This window comes from Astatotilapia calliptera, chromosome 10 (assembly GCF_964374335.1).
Source record: "Astatotilapia calliptera chromosome 10, fAstCal68.1, whole genome shotgun sequence".
Classification (NCBI taxonomy): Eukaryota; Metazoa; Chordata; class Actinopteri; order Cichliformes; family Cichlidae; genus Astatotilapia; species Astatotilapia calliptera.
In genome coordinates, this window is record NC_137431.1 from 8,487,129 (window position 1) to 8,504,105 (window position 16,977).

A 16,977-nucleotide genomic window follows, 5' to 3' on the forward strand; every position below is an offset into this window, starting at 1 on the left:
ATTTTTTTTTATTTTTTTTTTTTCAAATTTACTTATTTTTTTATTTAGTTTTTTTATTTAGTTTTTTCTCGCATGGTTACCCAAACCGCGTGAGAGTTAAAAAATTAAAGTAAAAACTTTGATTTGCAGGAAATACATGAAAGCAACATACCTTTGTTGTTGTTCTCGTAATGCCCGGCGGAGGGCGGCATTTAACCACAAGGGGGGGAAAAAAAAAAGTAAAGGCCCCAGGGCTGAAAAAGAAAGTGGGAGGTGATGTGAACCAAACATTTACTCACGCCTGGACTTTTCATATTTCGGCCAGAGGAGCGCGTGGATTCGGGTTTACGCGCAGTGGTTACTGCTGTCCTGGATGCTTCAGACTGATACAAGAGCCCGAACCTACTACAGCCTTAATTTTGAACCTATCGCACATAATAGCTGCAGTCCCAGCTGTAGGAGCTTGAACTAAGCAGGTAGAGGTGCAGCATAGGGGCGGCTGTTTTGTGTAGCTACAGTGCCGGTGGAGAGATGGAGCGGTGGAAAGGCAGAGTGGCCCTGGTGACCGGCGCCTCGGTGGGAATCGGAGCCGCTGTAGCCCGGGCACTGGTCCAGCAAGGCATGAGGGTTGTTGGTTGTGCCAGGAATGTCGACAAAATAGAGGTGGGTGATTTTAATGAAAAATATCAATTAATGTTGTGAAACAAGTCTGTTCGACTCAAAGGAGAAGCTAGCTCTGTTTAAAGCAACAACAAAGTAGCTACAGCTAGCTAACATCAATTTCAGCTAAAAACCTTTAGCCCCAGTATCACAGCCAGTTAAATCGATATTATTTATTTGGTCAATTTAAACACACGGTTTTATAACAGATTGTGCCGAAATTCAAATTAAAAAGGTCAAACGGTCGTAAGAGGTGTAAATAATAGCTAAATTCCGACTAGCTAATGTTGCCAATTTTCCATATTACTGCTGGGACATTGTTGTACTTTGGACTTCCACTCAGAGAAAGTACCACCCATTAAATCAGAAGGCAGTGATGCTCCTGTACCTGCACCCCCACCCACCACATAGCCAGCCACACCCCTAATTCATTACGTTTTCTATTATTCGTTTCCCTTTCTCTTGGTTAATCTTCCCCAGCGACGTCAGTCAGAAGCTTTATTGCATTTAAGTAAGATATACTAGTTAACTGACTATTGTGTGGGACAGAGCCCACAGCAAGAAAAGCACGGATTCAAAAACAAACAAACAAACAAATGACCCATATTTTCTTCTTACATAGCCAGAAATAGATTTTTACAATCTTATTAACCGCCTGATACATTCAAAGTCCCAAATGTTATTAAACGTTAATTTTACATAGATTACATAGATAACAGTGTAATAAGCCTAATGTAATAAGCATTTTTCAGTCAAACATGAATAACAAGTAAATCAAAACATATAAACCACCAGCTTTACACCCCTCAAGTTGTTGTAAAATGTGTGTGCAAGTATTATCTATACTTGTTTAGTTCATTTTAATTTAGCTCATTAGATTATGTTAAACAATATAATAATCAAAACGCATGGAAAATGACAATGTTATTAAAAAATAAATTCTGGAGAAGTTCCACTGAAACTTTTGTTTTGGTCCGTCTGGATGCACACACATTTTGCTTAATTACTGGTATCACAGAGGGCTTACATAAACCCCACTATGATAGTAAAAGACTCATCCAGTTACTATTTAAGTCCCCCTCTCATAACTGAATAAATAAATTAGTGTTGTGAGTGATTATGTTTGAACTGACATTAACTCTTTGAACTGTGGATTTGATTCAAAAAATATTTCAGTGGTTGACAGAGGAACAGGCAGAAACTCTTTATAGTACTGGAGTAACACCCACGCTTCCCCAGAGGTAGGTGTTATAGGCCCTGTCCCACTAACTCTTGCTTAACTGTAAGGCGGTGCACCCTGCTTAACCTGTTGGCCAATTATTAAGCTTCACATCTTGTCAGCCCAGAGATTCCAGTGCTGTGTTGCAGAACGCCTACTGCATTCACACATCGCCACCTTTGAGACAGCCAATGTGTTGTATTTGTTAACTCTGTCATATGTGTATATAAAAGGTGTTGTACTGTATGTATCCTTTAAGTATGTCAGTATTTGGATTCTTAACATTTTCTTTCCTTCTCATGCTTTAACATCAGTCAATTCCATTAAATTAAATATTCCTATGCAACATTCCTTTCATCCATTGATGAAAATGAATTAAACTGAATGACTTTTAATGCAACTTTCAAAGATGAGAACATTTCTGGCCTTCTCGGTAGCTTCTAACAGCACATTGTGAAGAACTTGGTTTAAAGTTTCAGTGAAAACTTAAAGATGTGACAGTTGCGCTCACTCATCAGTAACTCAGTGCTTGTCTTCTGCTCCCAGCGTCAAAATGTTATTAATCACTGATGTTAACCATCAATTTAACTGATGCTTCCAGCACAACCAAGGTTCAAACATGTAAGAACAACTTAAACCGGTACCGATGCGGGCTTAGGTAGTATTTTTTGCAAGTTTAGGTTAGCCAGCTAGCTGCTACGTTGAATATCAAGTAATTTCTCCACTTTAGTACATAAACAACCAAGTGGCATTTTAGCCATCAGGGTGAAAGCTACAGTCAGCATCACTGGATCTTGTTTGTTTTTTGCAATCACATCCAAGGTTGAGCTCTCAATGTGCTGGCTAATGCTAGCTTGCCCGGTGTAGATCTTAGCTATCCAACATGAATCAGGTTGTCATAATTATACTTAATTGCTGGTCTCTTTATACAGCATACAGTACATGAAATCATGTGTTATAGTGATATATGACAGTGTTATGTGTTTCTCATTGCTGTTTTATGCTAATGCTAGCTCACACATGGTGTGAGCACGAGCTGCATGCAAACACGAGCAACTGAATAATGATTGGATGTCATTTAAGAGCTGGTGCTGGGATTGATAACAATGATTGAGTTCCTTTAAACAAAGAGATAAGAGATAAGAATGTGCCTTTTTTTAAATAACCAGCAGTTTCTGCATCTCCACAGTTTGCATTAACAGTTTGCATTTCACTAACCTTTACAGGATTATTGTCGCAACATGGGTATTAGGAACTCCAAATGCCGTGTTGTTGTGAAAGCGTGAATTACAAGGAGACAAGTTGGTGTTTTCGGTCTTTTTTTCATTGTTTGTGTTTGTGACTCCAAATTGCCCATAGGTGTGATTGTGAATGGTTGTCTTTCTCTTTGTGTTAACCCTGTGACAGCCCAGAGACCTGTCCAGGGTGTACACTGCCTCTCGCCCTATGGTGGCTGGGATAGGCCAACCCCCCCCTAAATTGATTTGCATTGCTTTTAAGTTACTTTTTTTTAAACTGCAGTTATTGCACAAAAATATCAGCTGATTCTGAGGGGGTCAGGTAGTAGGCACTCATTGGTTTGTCCACTAAGTGACCAAGCATTGAAGCACTTTTTTGTGATTTTATAGTACATAGATACAAGCTTCAGCTAATAGTTGTGTTTATGAGGGTGTGAAGAATGAAAGGTTTCTGTCAGATTAAGGCAGAACCATCACTCGTACAAGACTTTAGAGTGTGTGTGTGAGTTGCAGGACAAAGACAGTATTGTACTCTCCCTGCTGTGTAAACTGGGCTCTTGCTGTAGAGCTGGTATGCTGCTAGTGGGAAATGCAATGTATCACAAAGCAATTGTTCTTGAAGTCACTTCAGTTTTTTATTCCTTTTACTCTGGGAAATAATGTTGCTGTAGTTAGTGTTTTTAACAGCTGCGTTATCCCTCGTGTTAGATGAGCTAAAACAATGAGTAAAGTGAGAAGATTTTTTTGTTTTCTGGGTAAAGAAAACTCTGAGAAAGTGGAGTGGAGAGTAGTGGCAGCACTATTGGTTTGTTGTCTGTGAAACTATAGTGTAGGCAGTAGGGGAGCTGCAAGCTGGAGGGAGACATGTGGTCACCATGGGCTTTGTGCAGGAATGGAGACAGCATCCAAGTAGAGGAAACACGGCTTCTCATTTATTCCTTTGAAATCTTGTAAGACCAGTGGGAGAAGCTTTTATTTTGTTGGAAGAAGGCTCTTGTAAAACGTGTCCATGTGTTTTTTGAAGATGCTAAACATTTAGAAATGGCGTTCTTGCAATCTTAACGTATGCCAAGAAAAGCACGATGCACACATCATGCAGGCACTGCATCATAGTAGCGTAAAAGAAGGGGGTAAGGAGGGGCACAACCAAGCAGAATTGTTTTAGAATGGTTTAGTTTGGCCTAAGATCTGACACCAAAGAAGAAGAGCACACTTGCTGATTTGTTCATCTTAAGACCTCTGAGTCACTCAGGCCTGCACAGCTCGTATATGCATGTTGTTTCTGCTTACACGGTATATTAGGAGGCAGTAATAAACACACATTCATAAGAGAATGAACGTGGTTGCTATTCATCACAACGTGAAGAAACAGTCATGGAAAATCTGAATATGATAGTGTGCCGATCACAGAAAGTTGATTCTGTCCATGTGGATGTTGTGTTTTTAATAATGTTTCTCCCACTGAAAACAACATCCAGAAGTACAGAATCAAATTTGTCGGATTTCTTTACCTAGACAAATTGAGTATGCATCAAGATACTCTACTATACAGAGTTTTATTTTATTAGGTGACTTTATATTTATTAGTTAAACTTAGTTTTGTAAGTTAAATGTTTTGGTAACTTTTGGAGCATGCTAGCTGCAAGTATATGAAAGTGATGTGACTTGCTGTGTGGTAATTGTAGTAAAGTCAGTCTCAGAAGTCTCTGTTTTAATCTCAGTGGGTAAAATGTTTGTGATAGATTTGTCTGTTAATTAACACTAATTACCAGGTAACCGTGTCTGTGTCTGTTTCCCCATACACTGTTAACGTGACTTCTTAACCAAAAACTTTTCACTTGGCATCCAATTTTCTCATAAATCAGTCTACTTACGGACCCATAGTGTGCCCAGAATGCAATCCTAGAAACCAGTAAATGACTTCATGATAGTAATGTCTGCCTCTTACATAGTCATTGGTCTTAATCCACACTAATTCCAGAAAGAACATTTGTCTGGTCTCTCAGACTGCTAGCTTACTTGTGTTTCCTGTCCTATTAAAAAAGTGGAATGGGAGACAGAGCCTTCAGATTTAAGCCCCTCTTCTGTGGAACCAGCTCCCAGTTTGGATTCAGGAGACAGACACCCTCTCTAAAAAAAAATCCTGTCCTGTCTACCCTTAAAGTTTTCCTTTTTGACAAAGCATATATTTAGCACTGAATCAGGTGACCCTGAATCTTCCCTTAGTTATGCGACAGTAGGCCTTCCCATGAGGCAAGTGTTTTTTCTTCACTTACCTAATTTGCATTTAATCATTAGTTGTCATTAAAATACTGACTCTTGTAACTTGTGGCCCATCTCCCTCCCCTCACTCCCAAGCAGTCATGGCAGATGGCTGCCCCTTCCTGGGCCTGGTTCTGTCTGAGGTTTTTTCCTATTAAAAGGGAGCTTTTCCTTGCCACTGTCACCAAATGCTTGCTTATAAGGGGTTCTTTGATTATAGGTTTCCTCTGTATTATATTAGTCTTTAACTTGCAATATAAACTGCCTTGTAGCGACTGTTGCTGTGATTTTGCACTATATAAATGAATTGAGTTGAATTGAATTCTTTATTTATATATACAAATATATATTTGTCTGTACACAGGTCCATTTGAAGCAGATGAAATCAAACCCAGACATCCAGCCTGCTTTTGAAGCGTTGGACAAGTGAAGCGCATGTCAAAAATCAAAGCTTTGGCAGCTGCAGTTTTAGATCAGATAAATTTAGCAAACATCATTTGCGGCTTCTAGTGCTGAACAGACTGATGGAGGGTTTTGTTTGCAATAGATGCCACAGGGATTCTGCCTAAAGTATGCCCAAAGGAGATAATCTAAGATGAAAAAAAAAAATCAGCTCAGCAAAAGAAAACATTCTGGGATTAGAATACTGAGAATATGAAATACGAAAGGCAGATTATGTGTATTTCCTCATCGAGACTGTCAGTGGAGATAATAGCCCTTGAATAAAGTGCTTTTTATTCATTTTTTAAGACTTCGTCCCTGTGATCCAGCTCACTTTATTCAATGGGCTAATAACAAACAGACGTCTGACTCACCGCTTGTTGCACACAGTAGCCTCTGGCACGGGCATCTTTTACGTGCGTGAGTAAATCCTAATTTAAAACTCAAAGCTCTTGGCGGGTGAGCCTGAAGTTTAATTTCAGGCACTGGCTGACCTGCTTCAGCATCATGCTTATTCTGAAGGAGGTAAAAGGTGCTCAGTCATGCTTCTAAAGCTGAGGTGGCACAGTAATAAAGCAATCTACGTCTCTGTCTGCAAATCTGAAGCTGTCTTGACCACCTCCTCTAGGTCGTGTCTGAGCAAACTGTGCTGTTGTTTCACAGTGAATAGATTTTACTGCAGAAAGGATTTGAAGTGGGTCAGGTCAAACAGCTTTACCTATTTGTCTAAAATCTTCTGCCTCACTTTGCATTTTGGCCCTGTTTTAGTACAAATTCTTTCTTTCTTTTAGAACAAACCACATAGTTAAATAGCTGTTTAAACATTTTCTCCAAAGCTCCCATTTGTAGCAGTATAGTACTAATATATTTGCTGCTATCTCTCCTTCCACATATCCTTTTTTCCCCCCTCATATCAAATTTCTCTTGAGCTCATCAGGTTACCTCACAGCTCCTTCGGCTTGCTTTTGTCTTACCCATGCAGAAAGCCTTTCCACTGACTGCACGCTTTCCACTTGAGCTGTGAGCTGACAGAGACGTATACCTAATTAATAAACTGTGTTTCCATGGATTCAGTCCCCAGCCCCTATCCCTCCTGAGAGGAGCAACATTGACATAGGCACAAAAAATAAGAGCATTTTCTCAAATAGGAAAGCAGCAGTCCAAACTGCATGTAGATGCAGATTTCTGACACTGATACAAATTCAATTTCTACTCTCTTACTGTAGTCAGAAGTAATCATTTGTTTGAAACTTAATTTTCACTTATTGCATACTGGCAGGCTCTGTGAGAGGAAAGCAAGATACATTTATAACTCTAATACATTATTAAAGCATTACTGAAACACAAGCAGTATTCCTGCATTTTTTAATTAAAAGCAACCTTCTTTTCACTGCTCTGTATAGATTTTTGAAAGCTCTAAATGGTCTTAATTGCTTCACCATTAGTTGGATATGAAGAAGTTAGAAGTCTGATAGATTGAGGCAGCTCAGTGACCCCTACGGGCCTTTCTCCCTGCACCACCGCTGTGCTGTCCTGTCTGTGCTTATCATCCTTCCAGGTGTGAAGTTTAATGGCACTGACATTCTCTCCCCGGGTTTCCTGCTGTGATAGGTGGAGCTCTTCCTGTCCTATCCTGTTCTGTACTGTCAAAGACTTGCTGGAATCCAGTTTTCTTCCTTTTTGCATGTATGATATGTGAAATTGTGTGCGGCAAAACGTGAAGTGCAGAAGGACTGAAATGTCTTGAACACTGTAGCAGCAGGTCAGGATCTTTGAATAGAGGAGTTTTATGGTGCTATGTACTCCAAATCAGCGACGAGTTCACCAAGTTCCAGCCTTTTTTTGAGGCTGTGGGGTGGGGGTGGGGTGAAGGAATGCAAATTGGATTGTTCTCACTTCATCAGCAGCCAAACTGGATTTGTAATTGGGTGTTTGTCTGATATTGGAGACGTTTTATGGCTACTCTAGACTCACATGTTAAATAGGCCAGGCTGGCCCACTTTGAAAGTTTTCGTGTTGGATCAACTCTCCAGTGTGTGTGTGTGTGTGTGTGTGTGTGTGGGGGGGGGTTTGTTTTTTGTTGTCTCCTCCGGACTCAGGTCATCAACAAACTTTGCATGCGTAGTGATGTGGTTCATAGCCAGCATCAGGGTGCATGCGTAGTGATGTGGTTCATAGCCAGCATCAGGGTGGCAGTGAGCGCAAAGTTGCCGTAACGACAGCCACAATCAGGTGCACAAACAACCCATCACATGAGCTGTTAAACCAATGTGATGCATGGAAGCTTCACCCCCTCAGCATGTTTCAACTACAAACAGAACTGGAGAGCCATTTTTTAAAAATCATATGATGACCTTGTGAACGTAAGAATAAAGGCTGGATTTTGTAGTTATTTGTTATTGACACATAGTTGAAAAGTTTCCCCATCAAACTGTTTTCAGAGGCTAAAAGACATGCGTCTACCTTCACTTGGGCATTATCACTTGGTTTTTCCAAAGTAAAATGTAACCACACTGGTTGCACCAGTTTGTTACACAACACCTGGCTGCCTGCAGCACCTTTAGCATGTCAGAGTTCTAAAAGCATTTCTTTGGAGCCAGTTACATATACCTGGTCATGCACACGTAATCATTGATTTTAGATTTGCATGCTAGTGTGTTTGAAATCAAAGTCAGTGTGCACACTGTGTGTCCACTGTGACATTTTTGTCAAAGCGCTGGGAGGCATTTTCGCCTTCTTCTTGATCCCTCGTTGCTGGGAACTCCCCAGCGTGTTGGTGACTTACTAAGAAAGGCTGTAATTATTTTCCGTATCTCCTTGTCTTGATTAGAGTGTTCCATGAGAAAAGCACTATAAAACCACTCTGTTCAACCTTTAGACCTTTTAGTGGCAGCATGAACACAAGATAATTGCACAACCGTCCTTCCTACCCTACTGCAATCCTATTATACAGCTTACTTTCACCCTTGACCCCGCAGTCAAACTGTGAATGACACTTGAGTGCATTTTCATGTCACAGAATGATAGTTGAGCTGTAGAGTGAATGACACAGCTTAGCAAACTCAAGTGTCTTAGCCCGATCTGTGGCTACAAGTTTTTTTAAATTATTTTTTAACATATCCAAATGTTATTTTGGTTCTCTGTTTTGTGATTGCCCTGACTTTTCATTGAAGCTTGCACTTGCCATCTTGTGCTTGTATTCTTCTGCCTTCCTGTAAAGCATACTGAAAACTGAGTGTGTTTTGATAAGCTTTATGCAGCCTGCTTCAGGATGCATTTTCTCTTTCTCCCTCCTTCTGTTTCACTTTCTGCCTGCCAACACGCTCTCCCTCCCTCCTCCTGAACACTTTTTGTAATCACTGGACAACAGCCCCTGTAATGAGGATGAAAATGCATCGTGACAGGCTAAATTGTTTTGTGTGTCACCCAGGTACTTAAAAGACTGGACAGGAAGGATGAAGAGGGGAGGGATCACTGACTGAATTATGGCTGCATTACATCTTTTGATTTAGTTTTTTTTTTAGCCACCTACCAGATGAGCCACAGTGCCCTATAACACAGTCCCTCCCTTTTTTTCCTTTTTTTTTTTTTACAAGAGAACTGAGTCAGCCTGAGACTAATCTAATTTTTCAGCTCTCTCAGCTCATGGCTGCTGCCTTGTGCTATTGATCTGGCTCACCACTTATAGCTTCTCTGCCTTCAGCACATTGGCATCTTTATTTTTATCTCTTCTAAGCTGCTTTGCTGGTGTGTTTTACACCAGTTCCACATGAGTGAGTGAGTGATTGATAAACGTGGTGTGGAACAATGATGGCCCTTCCTTGCTTTGACGACCAGCCTCCTGCAGGGCGTACAGGCCACGAATGTGACTATTACATGTACATGAAACTGCTGCAGGGCACTTTGTAAATACATTACTCTAATAGTCTGTTATATCATATTTTGTTGTTTGAATTTCATTCACCTCCTGTGTTATCAGTTACTTTACTACTATTTGATAGGCTTTTACAAGACAGTCTAGTCTCAACAGCAATTTTCTTGGCTGACTTAGATTTCCCCAAAGCATGACAGGCTGGTAAAGATTCTTTTTTTTATGTCCAGTTTACTTTTCTACTTTTCTTCTCTGCAAATTGATATTTTCATATAAACCCAATTACAAAAAAGTCTCATACCGAGACTTCTTTCCTCATACCGAGGCTGCTGGCTTGTGGCTGGCTCTGATGTCCATGTTCAGCTCGGTGAAGATGATTTAGGAATCGGATTAGATTTGTTATTACAAACGTTTTTGTGGTGGTCCCCCCACGGTTTACTTTCCCAAACCTGGTGTCTTCACTCAAGTGAAGAGCTTCCACACTAACAACAAGTTGGTGCATGGCTGTGACCGTGCAAGTGATTATTTGCCTGTGCTGCTGTGTGTGTATATGTTGTGCATGCCTGAAACATACACTCATAATTAAACATCTATGAGATTGACCAGCTAAGTCAGTCCCTGACCAGTTGGTTGGTAGATCTCTTGTAAAAGCGTTTACATTTTGTCAATCTTGTCCAAAGAAACATACCATCCATCCAAGGTGTCCCCCAGGACACCTTGGGGGCAAGGTGTCCTGGGGGACACTGTGTTTTGCTATTTAACATCACTGCTAGTTGTCATTGTCTTAGGGCTTTTCTAGCCTGTATCTTTAACCTCCTAAGACCTGAACTCTTCCACAACATGCATTTTTAATTTCTCTTTATATTTGGGCATATTGGGGCCCAATGAATGTAAAAACAAAGAATTACCAGATTTTTTCTTTTTTACCTTATTTTTGTTTTTAAGAAAAATAAGAGCCACATATGAGGATATTCGTTTCAAATTCTGATAGAACAGTGGCAGTATAATGTCCTCGTAAGTGGATATCAGGCCCATGTAGAGCAAAATTGAGTATTTTAGTCTAAATAACCCAAAATGTGATGTCCACATATGTGGACGCCAGGTCCTAGGAGGTTAAAGTTCTGTTTCACAATACGCCAAAACATATTTCATTGGTTTAGTTTGGATGGTGATGAATGAATCTTGGATTTTCCAACTATGCTGCTGTTGTGTTTTCAGACCTGGCTGCTTATCTGCAGGACAGCATGCTCTATTGCTGTGGCCTTTATGAGGTCTGGTACTAACTACAGTGGTGCATCTGGTGCCAGAACACACCTACATACACAAACACACAGAGATTCACAGCCTGAGACTTCCTGTCGTTGGACCGAGATCACACCCGGTTTGTTCTGCTGCTCCCGCTTCAGCCACAGTAACACAACTAATTCCCCCTCTCTAACAAAAGACTGGCCCTGCTTCCCCTTTACGTTAAACTCCACAGAGCCTCTCCAGCAGGCTCTCTGCCTGCTCATTCGTGCCTGAGGGCCAGTCTCTAAACGGACTCAGGCAAGTGTGAAGTAAAGAGGGCTGGTCTAAAGGCAGCTCAGATAATTGACTTATTGTAGTGAAACAGACCGCACTTCACAGCTTACCACAGGTAATGTGCATAAAGGGAGCGGTTCACCTGTCTACAGCACGAGCAAAAGAGTTGCTTGTAGTGTTTTCAGCGGTTTAGCATTTTAACAGCTTTGTTTGGGTAATGCCTTCTTTCTGGATAATCCAAGTTAAACGGCTTAAAGGACGAGCAGGGAAATCTGCACGCTGCGACATGTAAGATGGGGGGCATTCTCTCTATTATACATTTTAGAGAAAAACATCAAAATGATTCCTCAATCCAATATCGTCCTGATTATAAAAACAGGCTTTAACAAGTTCTCTAAAGGGGTGGCTGCAGAGGAATCATGTTCAGACTGTACTGTAGATCAGGTGCCACAATATAGTCATATAGACATTGTAGATAAAACAGTATGTGCTACGTTTGGTGAGTGACAGCCAGCTCTGTTCTGCTGTTTTTAATCATTTATATTCTTACTACATCCTGCTGTGCCCTGATGTAGGTGCCTAACGTAACAACAGCTCATCACGTGTCATTTCTGTGACACGTTTGATCACATAAGGTTTTGTGAACTTTGAACTATGAGAAGATGTGTGTTTTATCTTTACAACATGCTCTGCTTGTAAAATGGGGTTCATTTGCAGGGGAAGGGAGGGACATGGAAGTGTGATTAGGTCTTTATTGGCTAATGATGTGTTTTGGGCAGGTAAACTCTCTTCTGAGTGTCGGGAGCGTTTGAATAAATCATCACTCTCTCAACATGTTGTGTGGCCGCTTGGCATTTTGGGTCTCTTATCTTTTCTCTGGTGCACAAGTTGGCATCTCTGCCAAGGCTATGATGGATTGCTTCTTGTATGCCTGGCCAGCAGTACAAAGGGACTTACCTGTAAATAATCCCTTTTTGTTTTCTTATGTGGGATTGAGACCAAAACCAACATTTACTGTTGATTGTTCACATCAGTGAGTTCCTGTCATGGATACTACAATTGCTAACCAAGCTAGCTAGGATGGTTAGAGAAAGAGTACACCCTGGACAGGTTTCCAGTCTGTATTATAGTGTATGTCATTTAGCACTTATTAGTAGATACCTACTATACCTGTATGATAAACCTGTAACAGTTTATCAAGGTATCTTTCTAACCAAGCCAGCTAGCGTTGGTTAATAACTTGGCACTCCACCCTCTTGTTCAAATATGGTAATTCCTGGCTTCTGTGAGGTGACTCGCAGTGTTTGTCGTTTATATGCAGTCTATGACAAATTCTAACACCAGTGCAGTTTGAAACATTTTATCCTTGACATTATAGTGCTGTGCATCATTTTGGTGTTCCACCTGCCCCCCACACCCCTGCTGCCTCTGTCTTACTGGCACCCAGAGCAAGGCATCAGGTGACTGGCACAGCTGTGCCTAGCAGGGGGATCTGTGTCAGTTTGTATCGTACGCCGATAGTGGTGGACGGCCAGCTGACCTGGTTAGAGTGCAGCCTGCTCGACCTGTAGCGAGCTCAGCCTGTCCGTATCAGTGCAAAGTCTTCTTATGAGGGGTCATGGTTATGATTTTGGTCAAATGCGGAATTTCGGTTAATATGCTTTTTATAATTGAGTGGGGGAATCATTGGGTGGTTTGACTGACAGACTATCTAGTTTTTTGGTGCTGTGCTGTGTGTTCTCCACGCTCTCCTGAGTGGGTGGGTTGTTTGATGTAATCTTAATCGTGGTCTTGAAAGTTAATCAGTTGGTCATTAACAGCACTTGACATTTTGTAGTGATTATTCTTTAACAAATATATCAGTGCAGTCAAACTGGGTGTGATTTATCTTTTTCAGAAGCTGGCAGCAGAATGTCAGAGTGCGGGCTACAGCGGCACGCTGATCCCTTACAAATGTGACCTGTCCAATGAAGAGGAGATCTTGTCCATGTTCTCAGCAATCAAGACACTGCACAAGGGCGTTGACGTATGCATCAACAATGCTGGACTGGCCCACAATGAGCCTTTGCTCAGTGGCAGGACAGAGGGCTGGAGGAACATGATCGATGTGAGTTGGATCGCTGACAATAATATTAACGCAAAAAAGGGAAGGTTAGAGCTTCCTCTTATGTGATATTGATTACTACTATTAAACAGTGAAGCAGAAGGAGGAGGTTGCTCACTATGAGTCCAAGTCTTGTTTTTGTGTTGTTCAGTGAGTAAAAGCACACATACACACTGCTCCCTCCCCTCACAAAGGCCGCTTCATTGGCTCTGGGGAGAGACTCTGGCACAGCAGAGGCCTGCTAATGAAAGCCAGCACTATGTCTCTTGTTGAGACTTTTGATTCATTGAGCTCTTGACCACTGGAGACCCCCCTGCACCCAAATCTCTGTCTCCAGAGTCCAGCATTTCTGGCTCTTGCTCATCTGTTGTCATGGCAGCCCACTTGAACGTGTACAGCAGTGTATTTTTAGCCTGTATTTAATCTGCACACTGACCTTGTTTGGTCACCTCCCCCTATCTTGCTTGCACACTCGTGGTAACCTGCTCTCTCTCAATGTCACTACGGAAGCAGTTTGGAGGCTACAAGCTGGACAGGAGCAGCAGGTTCAGATGGTTTAACACACTGACCCAGTGAACAGCTTTCATCATTGGAAATTCTTTACAATAAAGTACAAGCAAATCTCACAAATGATTCTCATTTTCTGTCTTTTTTTTTTTCTTTTCTTTTTTTAAGTTGTAGCTGAATGGTTCATACACCGATGTGTGAATACATGCATACTGTAGGTTATTTTAAAGTTAAAGAAATGTGCTGTGTTCACCTCTGCTGCAGGTGAATGTCTTAGCCTTGTCCATCTGCACCCGTGAGGCGTACAAATCAATGAAGGAGAGGAATGTGGATGATGGCCACATTATCAATATTAATAGGTAAGCTATACAAGGAACATACAATTCTAGGAACAAAGCTATAGATTAATGTGAAAATACCTCAGCCAGTTTGTTCTGGGTGATTTTAATCCTGCAGGCATTAAGTAAAGCCAATTTTAAGCCCCATCTGGCACATTTTGGATGTAGAGCAATGCAAAGAACACCCACATGTTGAACTGAAAACTGTTTATAGATTTGTTATATTAGCATTTATTTTTATCAATATAGGTTTTCTTAGAATTGCCTTAATTAAAAATGGGAATTTAAACTTTGACACAAATGTTGTTTAGAGCTATAGCTCTGTGAGTGTTTTAAGGCTATAGAGATATCCGATATTAAGTGATACAGAGTTTGAAATCTAATAATGCACTGGTTAAGTCATTTAAAAGAACACCACAGGAAATTCAGAGGATTGGCTACTTGGTGTTGAATCAGCGTTGAGCTACAAAAAGCAATTACCAGCTCATATATCTTTCTCGTCTTTCTCATTTTCTACAGTATGGGTGGGCACCGAGTGGTGCCAAGTGCCGATGAGCACTTCTACTGTGCCACTAAATATGCTGTGACTGCTCTGACTGAGGGAATACGGCAAGAGCTTCGAGAGGCAAACACCCACATCAGAGCCACAGTGAGTTAGTCGTTGCATTATAGTGCAAAGGTTTGTCTTTAGCTTAGTGAAACATGGGATCACATAAAATCCAACAGTGTGAAGAGGACTCCGAGCAGACAACACAGACGTAGTCCAGCATAAAGTGGGAGTGTTAAGCCTAAAAAGCCTTTAAAAAATCTGATACTGTGTTGAATTCTGTTTGGATGAGTCTGTAATGTTTGTTAATAATAATGGATTGCATTTATATAGCGCTTTTCGAGACCCTCTTCCCCTATTCATTCACACACTGGTGGAGGCAAGCTACAGTTGTAGCCACAGCGGCCTTGGGGCAGACTGACAGAAGCGAGGCTGCCATATCACACCATCGGCCCCTCTGGCCATCACCAGTTGGCGGTAGGTGAAGTGTCTTGCCCAAGGACACAATGACCGAGACTGGCTAAGCCGGGGCTCAAACCGGCAACCTTCCGATTACAAGACAAACTGCCAACTCCTGAGCTACGATCGCTCGCTGTTAAATGTACTCCCATGGAAACACTGAGGATGACGATGATGATGGGCTCGCTAGCCCACTTTCTCGTTAGTCTGCAAAATCGGGACGATTCCAGTCACAAATGCCTGGAAATGCTTGTAAAAATAAACTGCACAGTATGTTGAAGGTGTAACAATCATAATTTTGTTTTGTCTTCACTTCTATAAAATGCGTTTGAAAGCATGTTTTGAAGTTCAATCAGATACTTGATTTGACCCTGCTGTTCATTTTTAACTCACACACGTGTGTTTAATTATAAAGAGTCGTATTTATTGTATATGTGGTATCTTTAAAAGTTTTCATTTTGACGTCTTCATATTTGTAGACACCATGACCCTGTATGTAAAGAGCACATTTGTCATTCATTTTCCTGCCCTGCAGTGTATATCTCCTGGAATAGTGGAGACGGAGTTTGCCTTCCGACACCACAACAGCGATCCAGAAAAGGCAGCTTCAGTGTACGAGAGTATGAAAGTAAGGCTGTGCACATCACTGAAGTCAACAAATGTGAAATTATCGATCTGCTGTTGTGCTAATAAAACCTTTTCCCTCTGCTTTGCAGTGTTTGAAAGCAGAAGACATAGCCAGTGCAGTCACATTTGTCCTCAGTGCCCCTCCTCACGTCCAGGTATTTCTGTCTGTCTGGGACTGTTACAGTACTGACTTGTAGTTGAGTGGTAGCTGATTCCTGAGTGTTTTCTATCTTCAGATCGGAGATGTGCAGATGAGGCCAGTGGAGCAGGTGTCATAGCAGCAGAAGAGTGAGCTGCAGGAGGAGCAGACAGACAGCACCACGGTGACTCCTTAGCAGCCTCTGCTGTGCAAAGATTGTGGGGGGTGGGATGGTATTAAAAAATCAACTACAGCTGTGTCAGGTCTGCAGGGGCGGTGGTCAACAAAGGCAGAAGGCTTAAGGAAGCTGTGCAACAAAATGAAGGGCATGGACTTTGGAAAACACTACAAAAATACTACTGAGTGCAGCAAAGTGGCATGTGTGAATTGTTGGGCTCAGGGCTGAACTGAGCCAAATCCAGACTACAATAGGAACAAATAGAGAGAGTTGCTGCTGTGTTGTGTGGTCATCTGCTTGGCCATCACTTCAGAGGGAAGCGTATGCCATTGATTGCACGATTTTATTTCTTTTTCCATTTGTTTGTTTTTTTTGTAGTTTATATGACATATCTTTTTGAAATGAAATTGAAAATTGGTAATTGCTGTTTATAAGAGACAAGTTTTTTTCCATTTCATTTTTCTAATAAATATTTTAACTTTTGATTAGAGATAGATGTGGGCTCACATTAACTAAAAGCTAGACAAGGCTAAGTAAGTCATACCGACAGTAACCATAAGCAGTCTGTGCATCCTGCCACCCTTACTACCTTTATGTTTTCACAAACATATTTAACACATTCATTCCAAACACATTCATATTCAGCATATTCCATTCATAAGGAGAGAAACCCTTTGTATGTGAAGCATAGGGGCATCTCCCTTTTTTGCCTGTTTAACTTCAGATGTTCTGCACTTTGTATTCATTTCTGAGGAGTTACAAGAAGGACACACTGGAAAATTCTGTAGTGGAGGAAACTAACTCTGTGCACGTGTATTACTAGAACCATGTACCCTTCTGTTGGAACTTTCTCATTAAATGAATAAATAAAAAGTCGCCCATAAGTA

General features: G+C 41.2%; 1 protein-coding gene across 1 annotated transcript; it reads left to right on the forward strand.

Moving 5' to 3' along the window:
* Positions 1-108: 108 nt before the first annotated feature.
* On the forward strand, positions 109-16,974 carry dhrs11a (dehydrogenase/reductase 11a). Its single transcript, XM_026182013.2, has 7 exons — positions 109-642; positions 13,089-13,298; positions 14,067-14,161; positions 14,660-14,789; positions 15,682-15,774; positions 15,863-15,928; positions 16,010-16,974. The coding sequence occupies exons 1-7, from the start codon at positions 511-513 to the stop codon at positions 16,049-16,051; spliced, it is 768 nt and encodes a 255-aa protein (XP_026037798.1). The 5' UTR covers positions 109-510; the 3' UTR covers positions 16,052-16,974.
* Positions 16,975-16,977: the final 3 nt, after the last annotated feature.

What these genes read in the sequence shown, in the direction of transcription:
- dhrs11a (XM_026182013.2), top strand. Translation starts at nt 511, where the DNA reads ATGGAGCGGTGGAAAGGCAGAGTGGCCCTGGTGACCGGCGCCTCGGTG. An exon ending in GCTGGAGGAACATGATCGAT is followed by an intron (nt 13,299 to 14,066) that starts GTGAGTTGGATC and finishes CCTCTGCTGCAG; the next exon opens with GTGAATGTCTTAGCCTTGTC. An exon ending in CAGTGTACGAGAGTATGAAA is followed by an intron (nt 15,775 to 15,862) that starts GTAAGGCTGTGC and finishes TCTGCTTTGCAG; the next exon opens with TGTTTGAAAGCAGAAGACAT.